The sequence below is a fragment of the Podarcis gaigeae genome (genome assembly GCF_964106915.1).
Source record: "Podarcis gaigeae genome assembly, chromosome: 2".
Taxonomy (NCBI): Eukaryota; Metazoa; Chordata; class Lepidosauria; order Squamata; family Lacertidae; genus Podarcis; species Podarcis gaigeae.
This window is the reverse complement of record NC_139679.1, coordinates 6,181,614-6,202,141: the sequence shown is the minus strand read 5'-3', so window position 1 is coordinate 6,202,141 and position 20,528 is coordinate 6,181,614. Positions and strand designations below refer to the sequence as shown.

General features: G+C 45.7%; 1 protein-coding gene across 18 annotated transcripts; it reads left to right on the top strand.

Annotated features, from left to right (window-relative positions):
* The first annotated feature begins 1,062 nt into the window (after positions 1-1,062).
* Positions 1,063-20,200, top strand: NACA (nascent polypeptide associated complex subunit alpha). Of its 18 annotated transcripts, none has more exons than XM_083729314.1 (11): positions 1,243-1,395; positions 2,996-3,067; positions 5,767-5,883; positions 8,109-8,189; positions 9,276-12,638; positions 14,962-15,047; positions 15,793-15,870; positions 16,576-16,722; positions 16,984-17,112; positions 18,749-18,871; positions 20,079-20,200. In XM_083729314.1, the coding sequence occupies exons 2-11, from the start codon at positions 2,998-3,000 to the stop codon at positions 20,091-20,093; spliced, it is 4,209 nt and encodes a 1,402-aa protein (XP_083585440.1). In that variant the 5' UTR covers positions 1,243-1,395; positions 2,996-2,997; the 3' UTR covers positions 20,094-20,200. The 18 variants fall into 18 exon arrangements, with proteins under 18 accessions (XP_083585438.1, XP_083585440.1, XP_083585430.1 ...); XM_083729304.1 differs by having other exon boundaries at positions 5,752-5,883; XM_083729320.1 differs by having other exon boundaries at positions 1,244-1,395; positions 9,930-12,638.
* Positions 20,201-20,528: the final 328 nt, after the last annotated feature.

The window sequence follows — 20,528 nt, the reverse complement described above, 5'->3', positions numbered from 1 at the left end:
AAAAAAATGTAAGATATAGAAGGGGACAAGGCAAGGATACCCCCATCACTGCTTCAATCTATATAAGCCTTAGAGGTGGTGGTGCGGAGAGTAAGAAATGATTCTGACCTAAAGGGACGTGGGTGGCGTTGTGGGTTAAACCACAGAGCCTAGGACTTGCTGATCAGAAGGTTGGCGGTTCAAATCCCCGCGACAGGGTGAGCTCCCGTGGCTCGGTCCCTGCTCCTGCCAACCTAGAGTTTGAAAGCACGTCAAAGTGCAAGTAGATAAATAGGTACCGCTCCGGCGGGAAGGTAAACGGCGTTTCCGCGCGCTGCTCTGGTTCGCCAGAAGCGGATTAGGCATGCTGGCCACATGACCCGGAAGCTGTACGTCGGCTCCCTCGGCCAGTAAAGCGAAATGAGCGCCACAACCCCAGAGTCGGCCACGACTGGACTTAATGGTCAGGGGTCTCTTTACCTTTAAAGGGAATATGGATGGGCCACCAGAATTATAAGATAAAAGCCTTTGCAGGTGATGTGGTGTTTTCTGTAGAAGAACCATTGACAAGTGTACAGTACCTAAGTTATTGGAGGAAATAAGGAAATATGGAGAAGTTGCAGGTCTTAAATAAAACTGAAACTAAGGTTTTAGTGAAAAATATGGATGCACAGGCAAAAAAAGATTTGCTGATGGTCAGCGGGCTGACAACTGAGAAGAAGTTGAAGTATTCAGGAATATGACTAACAGCGAAAACCCCCAATATATTTCTTTTTTAAAAATAATTTTTATTAGTTGATTTTTATTGATTTGGGGGGCAGCTGCCCCCCCCGACCCCTGGCTATACCCACGCAAACCTGCAGAGTCCTACTACAGCACATCAGTGGCCCATGAAACATGATTAGTCGATTCTTTTGATTATTTTCAGCATTTAGTCAAAATAACTCGCAGCGCAGCTTAGCCAAAACACAAAACAAGCTCTCTGTCCTGAAGATCACAATCCAAAACGGCAACGACACACGATGAGAATGGAAGCGGCGGAAGGAGGGGAAAGCAAGCGCAAAAGTCTCGTCCGATTGTCAATTGCGGTTCCCGTCCCCTTTCCGTGTGCCACGCAAAACTAGTGTGGCTGTTTTCAGTACAGTTTGAGGATCACCGCGCTGAAATGTCCTGCTTTCTGGCAACGAACTCCTGCAGGGCTTTGCGCTCGTTCTTTCCGTGTTTACTGCAGCTTTTGCTTGAGCAGGGCTGGAAGGAAGCAAAAGCAGCGGCGAGAGGAGCGCATGGAACCATAGAACAGCGCACGGGGCAGCCCCGCGGGGACCCGGAAGCCATTCCTGCTCGGACCGGAAGTCGCCCTCCCTCCGCCTCTCGCTCTCTTTCTGCCTCCATCTTGCGCCCGGCTCGTCCTGTACAGTAAGTTCCCCCCGTCTGCATCCGCCGCCATCCTCCTCGGCGAGCCCCCTGACAGGGCAGGCGGGAAGCTCCCGAAGCCGGGGAGGCCTCGGGCCGCTCAGGGGCTCGAAGCGGGGAAAGATGCGGCGTTGGCGGGCGGGTCGAGCCCAGGGCTCCGGGGCCGAGCGACGGTTCCGCGAATAGGCCGCTGCGCCCGAGTTGTAGGGCCTCGGCGGGCCTTCGGAAAAGGCCTTCCGCTCGTAGGCAGACGGGGGCAGGAGGCCCTGAAGGGAAGGGCCACTGGGAGGGAGAGCGGAGGGGGACGGAAAGACATTTGCGAGGGAGACCCGGCTCTCCACCCGCCCCGCTTGGACCTGACCCTCACCCGTGGAGCTTGGAGGTCGACGCCTGGAGGACCCTGGGCCGCACCTGCCCCCTTGCCACCCCCCTCCCCACTTGAAAAGGGGTGTCACTCTTGGCAGCAGGGGAAGCGGGGCTCCGGCCTTCCGCTCAGAGGGGGTGCTCTCATAGCGCTCCTCCAAGAAGGGTCGTTGCTGTTCCAGGAAGGTTGGCATTGAGTGGGTTGGTGGCTGTCCGTGTTGGGGCACAGGCTTAAGCGCCTGGTGAAATGAAGGGAGCTGAGGTTTGTCCCACCGTTCAGTTAAACTATTTCTGTTGGGATGAGTATTATGCCTGTCAAGGAGGAAGTGCACGGGTAAGGAAGCTCCCGCATGAGAGTGAATGGAAGATCTCGCTGTATCCATAGTTTGGGTACATGACGGTTGTAGCAAAGCAAATGCAGTCATACCTTGGGTGGAGTAGCTTCGGGATGAATATTTTCGGGTTGCGATTTGCGCTGACCCGGAAGTAACAGAGCACATTACTTACGCTCAAAATGATGTCATGCGCAAAAGCGGCGACCCACGCAATCACATGTTACATTCGCTTCAGGATGCGAACGGGGCTCTGGAATGGATCCCGTTCACATCCAGAGGTACCACTGTAGGTGCCTTGCTGGATCAGACCAAAGGCCTACCTAAGCCTGTGCTCTTTTTCCAACAGTAGCCAACCAGATGTTTTTTTTGGGGGGGGGATCCTACAGGCCTTTTCTGTTTCTCACCATAGTCTGGGATGCTGCCATTGAACATGGGTGGTTAACTTAGGTATCATGGCTGATAGTAATAATGCCAATCTTGCTTGCCATACAACTTGGTTAGGTGAGGGTAGAAGGGAATAAAAGCTTTTAACCCATTGGTGAACATACAGGGATGAAAGTTGACTATGGATACAGAAGTTGGGCAGATCTCCTGAAGTTGTATCAACAGTCCTTCAGTGGATATGGTTTTCTATGCATTTAGTACAGAAATTGGGGCTGGTGCAAGTTACCGTAAGTAATTTGACAGACAAAAGTTTTTAAATGCATGTATTTTTTTTCTGTGACTACCTAGAACAAATTGTGCTTGGCAGCAGTGTTCATTCTCTAGGAGGTGATTCAATTTGTTCATATGTAGCTTACCATGATATTCTGATTGTAGAGAAGCAAGATTTTGGTTAGATACTCTGTAATGATTTACACTAATTCTGCAGAAAAATTGACTGAATTTTACTTCCCTTCTCCCAGAAATGCCTGGTGAAGCCACAGAAACTGTTCCAGCAACAGAACATGAGCTGCCACAGCCTCATGCTGAGACAGGTTAGTGCCTTGGATGACTAATACACTTTCAGAAAGGATCCTGAAACTCGTCCAGTCAGCCAGTTTAACAAGGCAGGTAAAACCATTTGTGAAGGGTAGAACTTGCAAATAATTGAGGGCTATTGTGGCAGAGTGGCTAAGAGTCTAGGACTGCAGTCTTGCACATTTACCAGGGAATATGTCCTATTGAACTCAGTAGGGCTTCATTTGAGTAGACATGCATAGAAATGCATGGTAAAAGAGGTCATGTGTAAGTTGCACTTTAAAAAGCTTGGTTCGAGTCTTACACCTGCCATGAGCTTTCTGTGTAGCCTTCAAAAAGCCAATATCTGAGATACTATATCTCTAAACTTCAGTCCCCTGTCTGCAGTATGGGGATAATAATCCTGGCTGCCCTTACAATGTTGCTGTAAGGATTAATGAGACAATGTGTGGAAAATACTTGGAACTTGCCATATAAACGTTATCATGACTTTGAAGAAATTGAGATAAATACTTTGAAATTGTCCTCTTGTGCTCTTACCACATTTAGTCTCCTCTACGTTGGATGAGTTGCATGGTCTCTCTCTGGAACATGGCAGTAGCATGCTTGACGTGAATCACAAGCTGGATAAACACTGCTATCCCACCACATTTTGAAGGTTTTTAGACTACAAAATGCTAAAACTACTAACAACAGCTTCTGATTTTTGTGTGTATGCTAACATTGGGTGATTACTAGATGAAACATTAGAGAAATGAGGATCTTAACCTAGGTCAAATTTTAGATACTTGCTTAATGACTTGGGTTTTCTTCTTTTTGGCCTTTTGTGCTGGAGTAAACTGTGTGTTTTTTAAAGGATCTGTACATGGTTTGTTTCCCAATCATGCTTCCACGTTAACAAATGGCTTGATGTGTAAGAATTCTTCAGGAAGAAGGAGGCAGGTGGCTTAGTAAGAACCAAAGGATACAACCTCTTCATATTTCTAAACCTGTGTGAGACAGTTGGGAATTGGGATGTTAAGCTTATGATCATCCATCATTACTTTGTGACACATGTTTCTTTTTGCAAATTGGTGGTGACCACTGTTTAAGGTTGGAGAGGTGGTGACTCTGGTGTGACTGAAATGGGGACCTCAGACTAGAAGGAATTTTAATCTGTTTATTTGAAACCTACTAGATGTCAAGTGGATAACTTTCTAATCCACTCACTAACACTGCCTATCTTAAGCACAGAGCAGGGAATCATCGTTTTGTGACTGCAAGCCAAAAGATTACAACATAATTTGGCATTTACCAAGCATCCTGAACTTGGCAATAACACAGCTGATGGATGTGTTGGCTGTGAAAGTGCGTCATTCTAGTGGAGTAGAATTTTCAGCTGATAGTGCATTTAAAAATTGTATTCTGAAGTGTGTGTTTGTGTGCACGTGCATCCTTCTTATTTGGGACATGCTAACTCTAAACCTTCCCTGTGTATTGTGTCTCCAATTATCTGTCTTGAAGGTATCATGGATGCTGGTTAGCAGAGAACCAGGTCTCTTTGTATGCTACATTTCTGCCTTGCTGCTTAGGGAACACTGCATGACTTTGTGACTGGGTCTCTCCTATACACACACCTACGCATGGGGATGCTGTACACTGCATGACTGGTAAATGCAATGACTTCTGTCCAAGGGGTGTGAGAGTTTCTCTTAGACAGGGAGGAAACACAAGTTCGGTTGGATAAATAAATGGAGCTGTATAGAATGGAGGAGTTTTTCTCTGAAGCAAACAGAAAATGTCTGCCTGTCCATATTGTGGATGTCATGGTGTTGAAGAGCCTGCCAAATCTTAGCAAAGTCTGCACTGGTTTTAAGCTTTTATTCTGGCCCATTAGAGAGTTATGCCAAGGCACCTGTGTTGCAGAGAAGAGATAGCTGTAAGTGCCGGTGTTGATATTGGCAAAGTGTGTGACACACTAGACAGAATTCTGTGAGGAGATTATTGGGGCACAGCAAATAGATTTTGCTGTGCTCCAGTCAAGCTTTGCTGCTGGTTCTTGGGTGTAAGAAGTGGCAAAGAAGATGCACAGCAGCTTTTCCAGAGCCACCCACACTGAATGTAGAAGCAGATAGGAGACAGAAGAACTGATACAACTAGTTCTAAATCCAGTACATCATCCATTCTTGTTCATATTTACCACAGTCTGGTGCATGAATATGCCCTTCTGCCCTCAAAGGCACTGGCTACTAATGTGATACAAACAGGGAAGGTTTTTAACTGCTTCCTCTGCTAGTGGTAGCTACATTAAAAAAACAAAAACCTGTACTGACTTCCATCCGTTTTATGCCATTATGAAGTGGTTGCCTGCATGACCACTGTGACGCAGTAAACTTGGCCCAGATCGGCTTTTGATACATCACTACTAATATTCAGAATCTGATGTCAGCTGAGTTACGACTGTCAGAGTGATGACACCACATCCTCATGATGGCTAGGAAACATAACTTAAATTGCCAGTTTCCTCTCCAGAGTAGATTATCACTATAATGCTTCATATATTAAGGTTTTTATTAGTCCTGGTGCCATTTGTCTCTGGGCTGCAGAGGATAACTGACATCTTCCCCCAGTTTTGGATGCTACTGATTGCTAATCACCTCTTGAGGCATGTGCAGACTGTTGGGTTTCCTGAGCGGTATCTGAACAGTTGACACTATTTCAGTAACTCTACCCCCAGTTCCTGGGGTCCCCATGGAAGTGATGCTGACAACTGAGGAGTCCAAACCAGTTGCCACCAAGAATCCTGAGGTGGCAGGCAAGGGTTCTCAGGCTGGGACTGCTCTGGAGCCATCAGGTAGGTTTCAAGTTAAAACAGCAAGATGGGATTGAAATCACTTCATTTTAATTTTTAAAATGATTTTTTTTTATTTTAAAAAACCCTATAATGAATCAGGGCTCCAGAACTGCCAGCTTTGTTTAAGCTGAGATCTTGTTTCCTGCTGGTGAAATAAATAAGTAAATGTAGATACTTGAAACATACATTTCTGCTGATTAAATACACTACTGCAAGAGTTAACAGCTGTTAAGTATGGTATGCAGGTCTTCCTAAGAAGGCGTTTCTATGGTTTGCTTGTGATGTCCCTGGGTGTACTACTTGTGGTATATAATTTACAGTAGACCTAGGGGAAATGTCACATTTCAGATGATGACGATGATTTATTACTGCTTTTTTGCGGGACGGAAGATGGTGAGCCACCGTAAAGGTTAAACCAAGGATCAGCAACCTTTTTCAGCCGTGGGCCGGTCCACCGTCCCTCAGACCCTGTGGTGGGCTGGATATATTGGGGGGGGGGGTGAACGAATTCCTATGCCCTACAAATAACCCAAAGATGCATTTTAAATAAAAGCACACATTCTACTCATGTAAAAACATGCTGATTCCCGGACTGTCCGTGGGCCGGATTGAGAAGGCGATTGGGCCGCATCCGGCCCCCAGGCCTTAGGTTGCCTCCCCCCGGATTAAACACCATCCTTTAGAATGACTACAGTGGTGCCCCGCAAGACAAATGCCTCACAAAACGAAAAACCCGCAAGACGAAAGGGTTTTTCGTTTTTTGCGTCGTTTTGCTAGACGAATTTCCCTATGGGCTTGCTTCACAAGACAAAAACGTCTTGCGAGTTTTTTCGCTTTTTTCCTAAAGCCGCTTGAAGAGCCGCAGTTGTGACGGACCATGCTTCGCAAGACAAAAACATCGCAAGACGAAAAGACTCGCGGAACGAATTATTTTTGTCTTGCGAGGCACCACTGTATTAGTTTGAATGCCTGCTCTTTGATAGTTCTCTTTTAGGCTAGATCATGTTTTATCTAAAATGGCATAGTTGAATTTTAAGAAATGGTTCAGCTTTCTTAGCATGAATCTTATAACTTTCTGGTTACATGTAGTTCTTGCCCCTTCCTTGTTTAACTTTTTTTTGGGGGGGTGAGAGAGAGAGAATCTTCATTCCATTATTTTGCTCTCCCATTGTATACCTATTTTCCCAAGAACTGATGCACAGCAGTGAGTAGCTGTAGACAAGCGACCATTTAAAGTTCAGTGACCAACACAAATTCCTTTGCCTTCTTTTCTTCATCTGCTTAGTAGAAACATGACCTAGAATCTACTGTTAAGGACTATTTAGTAACATGAGAGACAGTTATGATTATTGAAGCCAGCTCGCTCATTGAACTGAGGCTTCTAGCATTCTTACTGGAAAGCTTGGAAATAAGGAAAATTTTGAAGTAGTGAATTGGTGTTAGTGTAGTCTGAGCACTTGCTCAATCTGGCATTTTCATCACCTTTCTGCTAAATCTGTGTCTTGAATTCTGGTTGTCCCAGTCCTATGAAGTGATGCAGCCCATGATTTGAGGGAATTCTCAGCATTTTTTACTTATCTGCTAGTCTAGCTGATGAGTACAAAAAAGGGACCCTTGATCCCCTCAGAATCTTTTATCATGTTGTATTATAGCCATTTTGTTTTTACTGCCCTTATGAAGGTCAATCCCAGTGTTATGGAAGTAGCTCTTAAATTCCTGTTTCTGGAATTCTAAGATCCTTCTGCTTAAGTTGCGTGTGATAGCGGACGTCTGTCCCATGCAGTCAACATTAATATAACATGTGCTGGGCTCCTCTTCCCTGCATGATCTCACTGAGCGCTGTGCTTCTGGCTTCATTTAAAGCAGTTTGTTCTCATCAGAGTAGACTTGCAGACATTCCTAATGCAGCTACCTACTCTCAGGCCACACATATAATTTAAGATTAGTTAATCCACCATTTAATGCTTTGATGAAACATCACTGATTGACTCATGCTTTAAAAGTTTGGGTGGATGCTAGCTGTGTAAATTGTAGCTTGCATGTCCCATTTAGGTTTGAATTATGCCAAGCCTGAAGTTGAAGGCATCTTAGTTCAGAGATAGGCAGTTCCCAGTAGACTTAATTTGTCATTTTGTGAATAAGCCAAGAGAATAGAACCTTCTAGATGGTTCTAGCCCCAAGCTTATTGGTTTGCCATTAATAACCTATTGCTCTTGCTCATTTAGCTCCTGCCACTCCAAACCCTTTTGCTGGTGCTTCTGAAGCACCTGCAGCCTGTTTTTCTCAGCTTCCTATTCCAGCACCAGGTATTTGCTGTTAGTCCCTATGTATGTCTCCTTAACAACATTTTGCTGTGTTGTGTTGATGCAGTTACATTAACCGTAGTATTTAGCAAAAAAAGACTTGGTTAAAGTAGTTAAAGTCACACTCCTGAGTTCTATTCTTCGCTCTTCAGCTGACATAAATCATATACAAGTTACTGTGTAGAATACAAGCTTCTCTCTGGAGTTAGCAAAGTTAGTAATGTAAGGAAATGTATTATGGACTGATCTGCCATCTAGATTACCAGAGGGAGGGTTTGATTTTTTTTCTGTGGGTGCTTGCTGTTGACAGGCACACAGAATTGGTGTGAAAAGTTCTGTGGTACCTTGCATTGCTGTTTCAGTATCTGTTTCAAAAAATACTGGCATTTTGTGGTTCCTGGGATGCCAGTGGCTACACCTTGAAATTACATGCGACTTGTGTGAAGATCTTGCTTTGATCGCCCCTGCTTATACATTGGCCTAACCTCAGGGTAGGTGAAAAACCATGTTCCCAAGCTTCATTTCTGCAACCAGATTAACTTGGGTCATATAGGAGTCATTGCCATTTAAATGGAACATGTACTACAAAGCAGTTTTCAAGCGGCGGCAGACTGGTATATTGTTCTTTTCAAATCTGTGTACCCGGACACAACATGGAAGATTAAATGTCAGCACTTGTAAGACTTTGCAACTTGTTTCTTGAACTAGCTGTTTTCTCCTCTATAATTGAGTTTCTATTGATAGCATGTGTTGAGGGTGCCCAACCAGATATCTGGATAATAGAGTTGGATATGTAGTGAGACATCCAGTGAGAGAGTGGTGACAAGTATGTCAGGCTCGCCTGTGCACTGTCACGTGTTTTCAAAAGGCTTGATCCTGCACATGTCCTCCAGCGGAATATTGGCACTATACAAAGAGCCTTGGTTGATGGGGTGGGGCATACAAGCACTGTGATACTTTTTTCTGACAGCGGCTACAGCAATTTCTACCTCACAGGTAACAGAGATGCATTTCCATGTGGGTGGCTGTAGATAATTCATTTTTTCTTCTCCATGTTTTCATCATTGATTCACTTTTTCTCTCCTTTAGCTGCTGTTTCCGGCTCCTCTGTATCTAGCGCTGCCCACCCTCCCTCTTCATCCCATGATGCTAACTCTCCCCTTGCTGGATTCTGTCCTTCCAGTACTCCACTAGCACCTACTGACCTTGCTGCCTCACATGGGCAGCTTTTCTCCTTTGTGGCTGCTCCTTCCTCCTCCTTCCCAATGTCAGTCTCTCCTGGCTCAGCCTTGCCTCCTAGTGTCCCAGCCGTGGTGACCCAGATTCCTTCCTCTCCCCTGAAGCCTCTGGATCTGGCTGATGCTGCACAAAAAGTTAGCCCCTTGTCTCCCAGCATTGCAGTAGGGCCTGTAGCTTCTGCCCCAGTCTCAATAATTTCCTCTGGGTCTCTTAGTTCAGCTCATCCAGCTACCCCTGTGAGCCCACCACTGGCAACATCTGCAGGCCCAGTTCCTCAGGTGCCATCGTGTCCTATTCCAGCTCCCTTCATTCTCCCAGTTGCTCCTGTTTCTCCTCCTCTGGTCCTTGGACCCACTGTTCTCCCTGTTGTATCAAGCACAGTTCCTCTCAGCTCTCCTGTCAGTCCCACAGTCCCAAAGCCTCATAGCACTATGATATCGCCTGCTTCTCCTTCTAGACCCAATAATTCTGTTACAGCACCTCTTTCTCCTCTACCTTTTGCAGTGACTACTCAAGGCCCTGTAGCCTCTCCAGTGCCAGCATCTAGTCCTGTGGCACCCCCAGGGCCACCTGTGGGATCTGCTTGCCACCCTGTGACTCCTCCTTTGGCACCTATAGCTGGCCCTGCAGCTCCTGCTTCCTGCCCCATGGCTTCTGTGGTGCGCCCTGGTGCCCCTCCTTTGTCCCCAGCAGTGCCTGCTCCTAGACAACTGATACCTGCAGGGCCACCTGTGAAACCTGCTTCTGGGCCTGCGGCTCCTGTATTGGCACCTGTTTGTAGCCCTGCGTTTGTGGCTCCAGCAGGGCCTGCTCATGCACCCCTGCTACCTGCAGGGCCATCTGTGAAACCTGCTTCTGCTTCACCACCTGTTTCTGGCCCTGTGGCCCTAGTGGGGTCTGCTTCTTGTCCCGTATCACCTGTTTCTAAGTCTGTGACTCCTGTTTTGGCACCTGTTTCTGGTTCTGTTTCCCCTCCTGTGTCCCAAGGAGTACCTGCTCCTATTCCGTTGGCACCTGCAGTACCAATAGTGAAACGTGAATCTCCTGCACCTGGCCCTCTAACCTCAGCTCTGCCTGTTTCTCAGCCTGTGGCCCCTGTTCTGGCCCCTCCTTCTGCCGCTGTAACCCCAGCGGGTCCTGCTTCTAGTCCTGTGACTCCTCCTTTGGCTACTGCTTCAGGACCTATACCTTCTGATGCTCCAGTAGGAGTCGTTCCTCAACCACTGGCACCCACAGCTTCTCATTTGCCACCAACATCTGATCCTGTGGCTCCTCCTCCTGGCCCTGTGACTTCAGGGACATCTGCCTCTAGTCCCATGGCTCCTCCTTTGCCACCTCCTTCTGGATGTGTAACTCCTCCTATAGTTGCATCAGACGTTGCTTCTAAGCCACAAGCACTTGCAGTGCTGGCTGTGAAACCACCGCCTCCATCAGCACCTGCACCTGGTCCTTTAACCACAGCAGGGCCTGCTTCCAGTCCTTCGGCACCCCCTCCTGGACCTGTGGCCCCAGCAGGGTCTCTTCCTAGATCATTGGCATCTTCAGTGCCACCTGTGAAACCCGATTCCTCTTCGGTTTCTGCTTCTAGCTCTGTGGCCCCAGGAGGACCTCCCCCTAGACCTGGGGCACCTCTTGCCGAAGCTGTGCCTCCTCCTTTGGCACCTGTTTCTGGCTCCATAACCCCTCCTGTGGTTGCAAAAGTACCTGCATCCAAACAAGTGGCACCTACAGTTCCACCTATGGCATCTACTGCTTCTTGCCCTGTGGCTTTTCATCCCATGGCTCCTCTTCTGGCACCTGTCTCTGTTCCTGGGGTTCTTGCTTCCTGTCCCTTGACCTCAGCAGGGCCGGTTCCTATGGCCCCAACAGAAGTGCCTGTATCTAGTCCTGTCACCCCAGCAGGGCCTGCATCTAGTCCTTTGATCCCTACTTCTGGATCTGTTGCCCCAGCAGTGGTCCCTCCTAGACCACTTCCCTCCACAGGGCCACCTCTGAAACCTGCTTCTGGACCTGTGGTTCCTCCTTTGGTGCCCCCATCTGGGTCTTTGGCACATCCTGCAGTACCAGAAGGGGTTGCTTCTAAGCCAGTTCCACCTGCAGTTCCACCTATGAAACCTACTTCACCTTTGTCACCTACTTCTGGTCCTGTTTCCCCAGCAGGAACCCTTCCTAAGCCACTGGCCCCCACAGGCTCAGCAATGAAACCTTCTCCTTCTTCATCCCAGCCTGTGGCTCCTTCTCTGGCACCTCCTGTGGGCCCAGCAGGGCTTGTTTCTAAGCCGGTGCCTCCTGAGAAACCTGCATCTCCTTTGACACCTACACCTGGCCCTGTGGCCCCAGCAGGGCCTCCTTCTGGTCCTACACCTGCCCCTGTAACTCCTCTTGTGGCCCCAACAGTGCCTGCTCCTACCCCTTTGGCACCCGCAGTGCCTGTTGCAAAGCCTGCTTCTCCTTTGGCAGCTGCACCTGAGCCCTTAGCTCCCCCTGTATCCCCAGGTGTGCCTGCCTCTAGCCCTGTACCCTCAACAGCTCCCTCAGTGGCCCCTCCAGTTCTCCCTGTAACTTCTGCAGCTGGCCCCAAAGGCCCTTCTGTAGACTCCTCTGTAACTGTGACCCCCACTGCTTCCCCTACGTCTCCTGTTGTTTCTGCTTCTGGCTCAGGAGCCTCCCCATTGTCACCTGTTGTCTCTGCTCCTGGCACTGTGGCCACCACTTCCCCACTGGCTGCTTCTACATCCTCTGCCACCCCAAGCACTCCTGCCCCTCTTTCTCTGGTGACCCCTGCCTCTGCTGGGGATAAGGCACCTCCACCAAAAACAACACCTTTGCCTCTTTCACCGGCTGATCTTTCTGTTTCTGCCACAGCTACAAGCAGTCTCACTCAGCCTGCTTCCCCTGTGCCACCTCCTACTTCCCCTGTAAAAAAGCTAACTCCCTCTGCTGTGCTTCCTAAGCCATCACCAGTTTCACCTGCATCTGGTCTAGCACCTGAAGTGCCACCCAAACCCCCCACCCCTGTCTCTGCTGTCATTGAAGACGACGAGTTGCCGCCTCTGATCCCTCCAGAGGTGCCTGCTGGGGAGCAACCTCTGCAGCCAATCCTGGTGGATTTCTCTCCCAAACAAGCTGTGGCCCTTGCTGAGGCCCCAGCAACTGCTCCTCCTGCTCCTCTTCCTCCTCCTGCCAAACAGCCTGTCCTGAAGAATGATAAGGGTATTTGCCTCCTTGGTTTGCTGTGTGCATGGATATCACAGACTGCTCACTGAATACTAACCTGTCTGTATGGGCAAGGGGTCCCAAGTTTCCTCCCTTGGGCTCCTTGCTTTGTTTGTTAGACTAGAAAAGTAGTATTTAGAAGTGAAGCCAAAGTAAGTCCAAGCTGAGCTGTAACCAGTTGTGGTCAGAGCCAATTGAAAACTCCTTTTGTGTTGGAATCGAGACTTGTGCACAGGAATGTACGGCACAAATGAGAGAGTCACTTCACATGCTCAGCATGTTGTGAATGTCTTACTGAGGGTGTGACATCAATGTTGCCTTGGCTGGTATTTCTGGAATAGCACTAACCTAGAAACCCTAATCACAGCTTTGTTTTCTGTAGCACTGTAGCAGTCCTCTGTCTCCAATCCTAGTACTTGGCTTGTGATTGGACATCTAGTACATCTTGTTAATTAAAAGTGCTTTAAGTGAGATGTTCATAGATTTAGCATGTGTTGCCAACTCTTGTGTAATGTTTTATCCAGACTCTGGAAGAAATTGCAGTGTCCACTATCCACTTCAGTTGTGCTTTGTCTGTATTTGTACTTGCACTGGGGGGTGGGGTTACACAGAAATGTATTTTTTTATGTTGGCAGTAGTTCTCTATTGAAGACATATTAAACAAGATACATGCTATGTGTTAAAATCAAACATCTGCCTAAATTCAAGAATAAGTGAGGCTTTGCCTAGCTACCAGTGTGGTCTGGTGCATATGCAAATACAGTGGGACCTCTGTTTTCAAACGTCATCCGTTCCAGAAGTCCATTCAACTTCTGAAACATTCAAAAATCAAAGGGTTGTCAGCAAAGTAAATGGTAAAAATGGAAAAAACATGCTGCAGAAGCCATTCGACTTCTGAGGTGCATTCGAAAATGGAAGCATTCACTTCCGGGTTTTCGGTGTTTGGCTTCCGAAACGTTCAAAAACTGAGGTTCCACTGTATTCATTGGCAAGTGAGAAAATAGTTGTGCTTGTTCTAGGAAATGTGTTCTATAGATATATTTTGTTCCTTTCACAATTGTTGGTCAGTCATTTTTTCCCCTCCCATTTACATCACAGTCACTTAGTCCTAAAAAGACAAGGGTGCGTATCATTCGAAAAGACAGTGGTGAACTTCATTCTAGGTTCTTGAGGTGAAGCATATCCAGGCCACTATTTCAGAACTGAGCTTTTAAAATCTGTTTTGTTACTTTAAAAAGCCGAGGAATTAGCAAAGTTAAATTGAGTGATTGGGAATGTGCTATGGGCTCCTCAACTTCCACCTCCCTCCCCTCCCCCCATTGGGCATTCTACTTCCTTTCCATGTTTTGCAATAACTACAGTTTGCCATGACACCCAGCACACTATAAAGACCCTGATCATCTCATAACTATCCTGACTAACCCAATTTAGAGATAGCCCAATTAAGACATAATCACAAATCATGGAAGGGAAAGACATAACTGCAGAGAGTATGCAAGTCTGCAACACATTCCTAATCTCAAACCATTGAATTAAGCCAGAGCTCAGCTGCCAATTCTCCTACATGTAGAAGTGGTATCTCAATCCTAAAAATGCAAGCAGGATCCTTCCGCCAGGAACTTTTCTCTTCATACACTATAACTAATATTAGCATGCCTAGAATACCCACACTTTCCCAGATATTTGTTTTTAGCTGGAACTCTTAAAACTTTTTAAAAGTCTTTTTGCCTCACCTTTTCCCATACACATAGACCTATTTCTAGTAGTAATATCTGAAGGCAGTGACCTGAATTAATCTTTGAAAGAGCTAGTGTTTTATATGCACTGTCTTGAACCCAGGCTGAGCAAAGCTCAAAGCACCTCTATTGATACAAATATTATATCTAATAATAATAATAATAATAATAATAATAATAATAATAATAATAATTTGTTATTTATACCTTGCCCATCTGGCTGGATTTCCCCAGCCACTCTGGGCGGCTTCCAACAAAATATTAAAATACAATGGCCTGTTAAATATTTTTTTAAAAAATGATAACATAAAGCACTTCCATTCCAAAGTCATTTGTCTGTAGGTTGCATTCTTTCTGTGTCGTTTGCTTTGCTACCTGTATTGGGAATAAATGCCTCTGCCACTAGATAATTGTGACTTTTCTGGATTGGTATGAGTTTCTTGATGTGCATTATCACAATAAAAGGGAGATAAAATCTGCATGATCAAGTTGGCAAAGCCTTTCATGTTTCCCCTGGGCTTCTCTGCCACACCCAGCTGAAGCCAAAATGGGGAAAAAAGGATTGCACACATTTGTATTTGCAGGGTCTGGAACAGAATCTGACAGCGATGAGTCAGTGCCAGAACTTGAAGAACATGACCCTACGCATGCCACAACACATCGGACAGAGGTGAGAAGCAAATAACTGGGCTGCATTTAATTGGCATCCGGGGCAGGGCCACAAAACCTGTGACGTTGAAGAGCTGCCAATGTGCAAAAAACCACACACCAGGATGCTTAACACACAATTTACTGTGTGTGCTTTGTTCAGCCACACATACTTTAACAAGCATCCTTGTCCTAGGATGGTTTGCCTTCTTACCAGTAGGTAGTGAGTACACAGTCTGAAGTTCTGTGTTTAAAATCCCAAGTTTGAAAAAGCAAACAAAGAAGCAAATTACACAAGAATAACAAACAGCAAGTATTGTTAATTGTACACTTTTTACAATTCTCCGTAATTTTTTTTCAATCTGGATTATAATTGAAATAGTGAAAGGCAAGAGGAAAGTTGCTGTGGTGAAAAAGCTCGCAAAGTCTACAGAAGAGAATTCTAACATCATGGGACAAGCACAAAGAACACCTTTCTGTGTGCTCTTGTGGTCCTAACTTGGCACATAGATAATGTACTTCAGTATATGAATTTATGCTAGTACATAGGAGTGGAGTGATTTCTTTGGCATGCTTTCAAATACCTGGCCCTCCCTGCTTGGATTTGGAGGACTTGTAGGGTAGATGGGCATGTGCATATAAATCTGTTCTCTCGCTTCCATTGTATAAAGAGGGCACAATAAATCTTCAGTCAGAAAATGTATTTGGGGAGGGGGACTTTCTGCTTGGCATCCCTTTAACTCCATTTTGGGACTTTTTATTTGCAGCTTGCAGCAGCAGCTGAAATAGATGAAGAACCAGTTAGCAAAGCAAAACAGAGTCGGAGTGAAAAGAAAGCCCGGAAGGTAAAATGAAGTTGATTGTAAATGACTGATGTTTTGCTGATTCAGCCTGGGGAGGCAATAGCTACTCAAACATTTTATCCCCAATTGCTTACCTATAATCATTTTAGCATACTCCTTGGGATGTTCTTCCAGAATCTTATTTTATTGCAACCAGCAAAAGGGATTGATCTATGTGCCTATTTGTTCTTTCTCTGAAATGTTACCCTTCATTCACAGAAGCAGCGAAGGAGGAGAGAAATAACTCAAGGGAAACTACATAGTTAAGCATGGGCCCATTCCTCTAGGCTTTTCTCCCAACCCTGTTCATAAACTACAAAAGCAAACATGCATCCCCCAAACACACAAAGTAATTGGTTGGGCTTTTTGGTTGGTTGTGGTTTTGTTGTTGTTGTTTGTTTGTTTGTTTGTTTGTTTGTTTGTTTGTTTGTTTTTTGAGAAGTGTTATTTTGAGTAAGTATTCTGTAAGAGTTAGTGACACAGCTAGGAATGGACACTAGTTCTGGTTTTGCTTTTGGGGAAAGGTTTTTTGTTTCGTTAATCAATTGAGGAGAAAATGCCTGCTGCACTACTGGAGTAGCTTTAGCACCGTTAGAAAGACTTTCTATAAACCAAAGAGTCGTGTTCTTGCCATGACTCGTTTAGCTCTCATACTCGGTGGCTGCTTCCCCCACCCACCCAAAAAATTATTTCTCCTTTGCTTTTAAGGCAATGTCTAAGCTTGGCCTTCGTCAAGTCACAGGTGTAACCAGGGTTACAATCCGGAAATCCAAGAACATCCTGTTTGTCATCACCAAGCCAGATGTCTACAAAAGTCCTGCATCAGATACCTATATAGTATTCGGTGAAGCAAAGGTAAGCTAAGCTCAGGAATGTCTAGTTAGACTTTGGGGCCTTGCAATTGGAAAAACAGGACAGTTGCACTATGTAGTTTCTCTGCCACTGGAATGGGAGAAGAGTTCTAAAATTGGAGTCGGAAGCGGGGGGTCTATATCTGGAAATGCTGGTTGTTCTTGTCAGTAGTGCTTGCAGAGGCCTCCATTCTGTTCTGTGTTGCTTGCTTACTTCAGTTGCAACAGCCTCACTGACCTCTCTCTTTCTCACCCATCTTAACAGATTGAAGATCTCTCGCAGCAAGCACAGCTGGCTGCTGCAGAGAAATTCAAAGTGCAAGGAGAAGCCGTTTCAAACATTCAGGAAAACACACAGACTCCCACTGTACAAGAGGAGAGTGAAGAGGAAGAGGTATGCCACATACTTTCTGTATAAGTAATTTCAGCCTTGAAACTGGCACTCATGGCCAACTCAGAGCCTTGGTGAATGAGACAGGAAGAGCTTCTCCTGCTGATCAGGAGTTTCTTGATTTCTGATGTGTGGGGAGAGTATGGTTCTTCGGGTGGGTGTGAAGGGTACAGCTCAGTGCTCCATGTGGTCTCATTATTGTTAGTGCCCCTATTGGGCAGCCTGCACTAACCAACCAACACCTTGCCTTCGTCTTGTGAGCTTCCAGCTTCCTTCGTATCCGCAGGTGCATACCAAACAGATTGCATATTTCATTGAAGTTTTCTCCTTTTAAAATCCCTACAAGTGCCTCAGTGGCCTTCAACACACAAAACTCCAAGCCATGATTTGTTCCTCCAAAGGTTTGTTTGTTTTCCAGCTCTTCTTGATTTGTGCCTTTGTTTGGGATGGAGTGGCCAGACCATCCATGGTTAAGGCATAATTGTAAGTTCCCGCATAATGCCATAACCCAACAATAAACTGGCTTCAGATTATGGTTTGCTTATAGTGGACAGAGTTTTCACATTATGCTAAGCCATGGATTGATAAACTGTTGCTCATTATGCTAAGCCATGGATTAATAAACCATAATTCAGCATTATATTCAAACCAGGCTAGTGTGAAACCAGTGCACACACCCAACTTTTTCTTACCTTCTGCAGTCATGGAGAGTTGTCATGCACCCAGTCTCTTGTTCACCATCATCCCAGCTTCCTGTTTGAATTTGGGGAGGGGAACTTGATCGTATTCCCAATGAGCAATCTGCTTAGGTTCTGCTGCCCCCAAACTATTGTAATTGGTGTCACTTATAGAAATAATGGGACGTGGGTGGCGCTGTGGGTAAAACCTCAGCGCCTAGGACTTGCCGATCGCATGATCGGCGGTTTGAATCCCCGCGGCTGAGTGAGCTCCCGTCGTTCGGTCCCAGCTCCTGCCCACCTAGCAGTTCGAAAGCACCCTTAAGTGCAAGTAGATAAATAGGTACCGCTTTATAGCGGGAAGGTAAACAGTGTTTCTGTGTGCTGCTCTGTGCCGGTTCGTCAGAGCAGCTTTGTCACGCTGGCCACGTGACCCGGAAGTGTCTGCAGACAGCGCTGGCTCCCGGCCTCTAGAGTGAGATGAGCGCACAACCCTAGAGTCTGTCAAGACTGGCCCGTACGGGCAGGGGTACCTTTACCTTATAGAAATAATAGAGCCAGCTGCTCTCTTCTCACAGATATTGACAGGTAGCAGGAGTGAAATGGGCACTGAAGATGCATTTTTGATACAAACATTCTATTAATGATCATTGGATGTCTTACACAGAATACCAGTGACTATAATTGTACTTGCACTGGACTTAGAAAACGTCCTCTTGTGGAATGAACTGGCATACATTTAGCTGCCTAACAGGCAGGGGCAGTTGTCAAAAGAAATTCATTACCATTCCAGGCTTGCATTTTATTGGCTCTTTGGTGTGGGCAGACACAGAGCCCAAATCAAGCTGTGGGGTTAGAGTTCTAAGCATATGTAGAGAGCACACTCACTTGCCTGTCTGCTTCAATCTATTCTTCCTTTCTATTTGAACAACTGTCCTGAGACATTATCTTTCCCCATCCAGGTTGACGAGACTGGTGTCGAGGTGAAAGACATCGAATTAGTGATGTCCCAAGCGAATGTTTCCCGGGCAAAAGCCGTTCGTGCCCTGAAGAACAACAGTAACGATATTGTAAACGCTATTATGGTAAGTTCCTGCTTGAGTGACATTTATCATAGGGCCCATGGACCCAGAGCCTGGAGAACAGATGGCAAAAAGTTCATGGCCATTTTATGTCATCACTTCACCACCAGATTAATCCATTTCTTGGAAATGCATTGTTTTCTATCTCTTGCCCCACTGCAGCTGCTTTTCATCAGTGACTATAACATTTAACTACCTCTCAGCATTGAAAGGATGCCTGGAAAAGTCAAATGCAACACAATGCATTTTAACACCTATGTTTTCAAGTATATCTAAACATAGCTTAATATTTACTAAGATTCATTTGCAACAGTGTGCCTTGGACAACTGGATTTACTGATGGCATTTACTATGAAACAGTTTTTCCAGTGATATTTTTTTATTGTGATCTTGAGCAGGATATATGTATGTTGAACAATGTAACATCAGCAACTGCTTATAGGCATGTGTGGGTCAGTGGGTACTGTACACAAAACTGCTCTAGTGCGTAAGATCAAATGTATCAGGTATACCCTACAAACAGATTTAACTGCCATGGTTTAGCTTTGCAAAATTTCTGAGAAGTGTCTGGTTCGTGTAAGTTGGGTTCTTCACAGAAATGCAGTTCCCAAGGTTCCAGGAGGCAGTAAGGCAGCCAGTTCAAGCCTCTTCCTTCCCCTCTTCCTTGTTCTTAGGATTTTTGAGACAGCCCGGTTCCAGCAGTCGGGCAAACTTCACTTCGCAATATGCAGTAAGCTAAAAGCTAAAAGGAAAGAGCTGGTTGACAGGGCAGAGGATTTAAGCCCAGGAGAACCTTTCACTTATCTCTCCCAGTTAGGGAGGCGGCGGCAATTCCAGGAGGCAGGAAGAATCTTCTCAGTGTAAACCACTTGAAACATCTAGTGCAGATTTGTCTGTCCTTTGGGAACATAAATGCATCAGTTCTCAATGTTACATCCTAGGCAACTACTTGGGAACCAGGCACTTTTTTGCCTGTCCTCATCTGATTGCTTTATCTTGCTGCTAGAGTTACGCTTGCTGTGTTCTGCATCCTCTCCATCTTAAATCTCAGGCAGCCATAACAATAGCCCCCCAAGGTCATCTGGCTGTGCAGGATAGATGAACGGTCGGCCAGTTTCCCACTGGTAAAATACCCAGCAGCACTTCCACATCCCATCACCTATGGGAAAACAGAGTTTCTAATTCTCTTATTTTCTGTTTTTCCCCCCAGGAGTTGACGATGTAGCCACCCAGGAAGGGGAACTTTTTGGTTGTTTCAGAGGAGAGTAAATTGCAGCTGAATTAAATTTGTACTATTTCTATCAATTAATAAAAGTTGTGGTTTCAAAGGTTTCACACATCTTTTTCTTAGTTGTCAACAACACATTCAATTACTCAAACTGAAACTATTAGTTGTGGTTTGTGATCCTGGGACCAGCATGCTCCCATTACTTTTGCCTACTTACTGAAAAGATTCTACTAATTCAAGTTGCCTGAACCACTGGGATATCAGAAAACTAGAGACTGATATTAATGCTCCTTTAGAGATACAGTATGTGCTGTTCTGTTTCCTGGCTCTGAAGAGTTGACGCTTATTCTTAGATCTAGTGTTTGTAGTTTAGAAATTGCCTGCTTTAAACAGTTTATTCAGGCACTCGTGCTGGGGGAAATTGGGTAACAC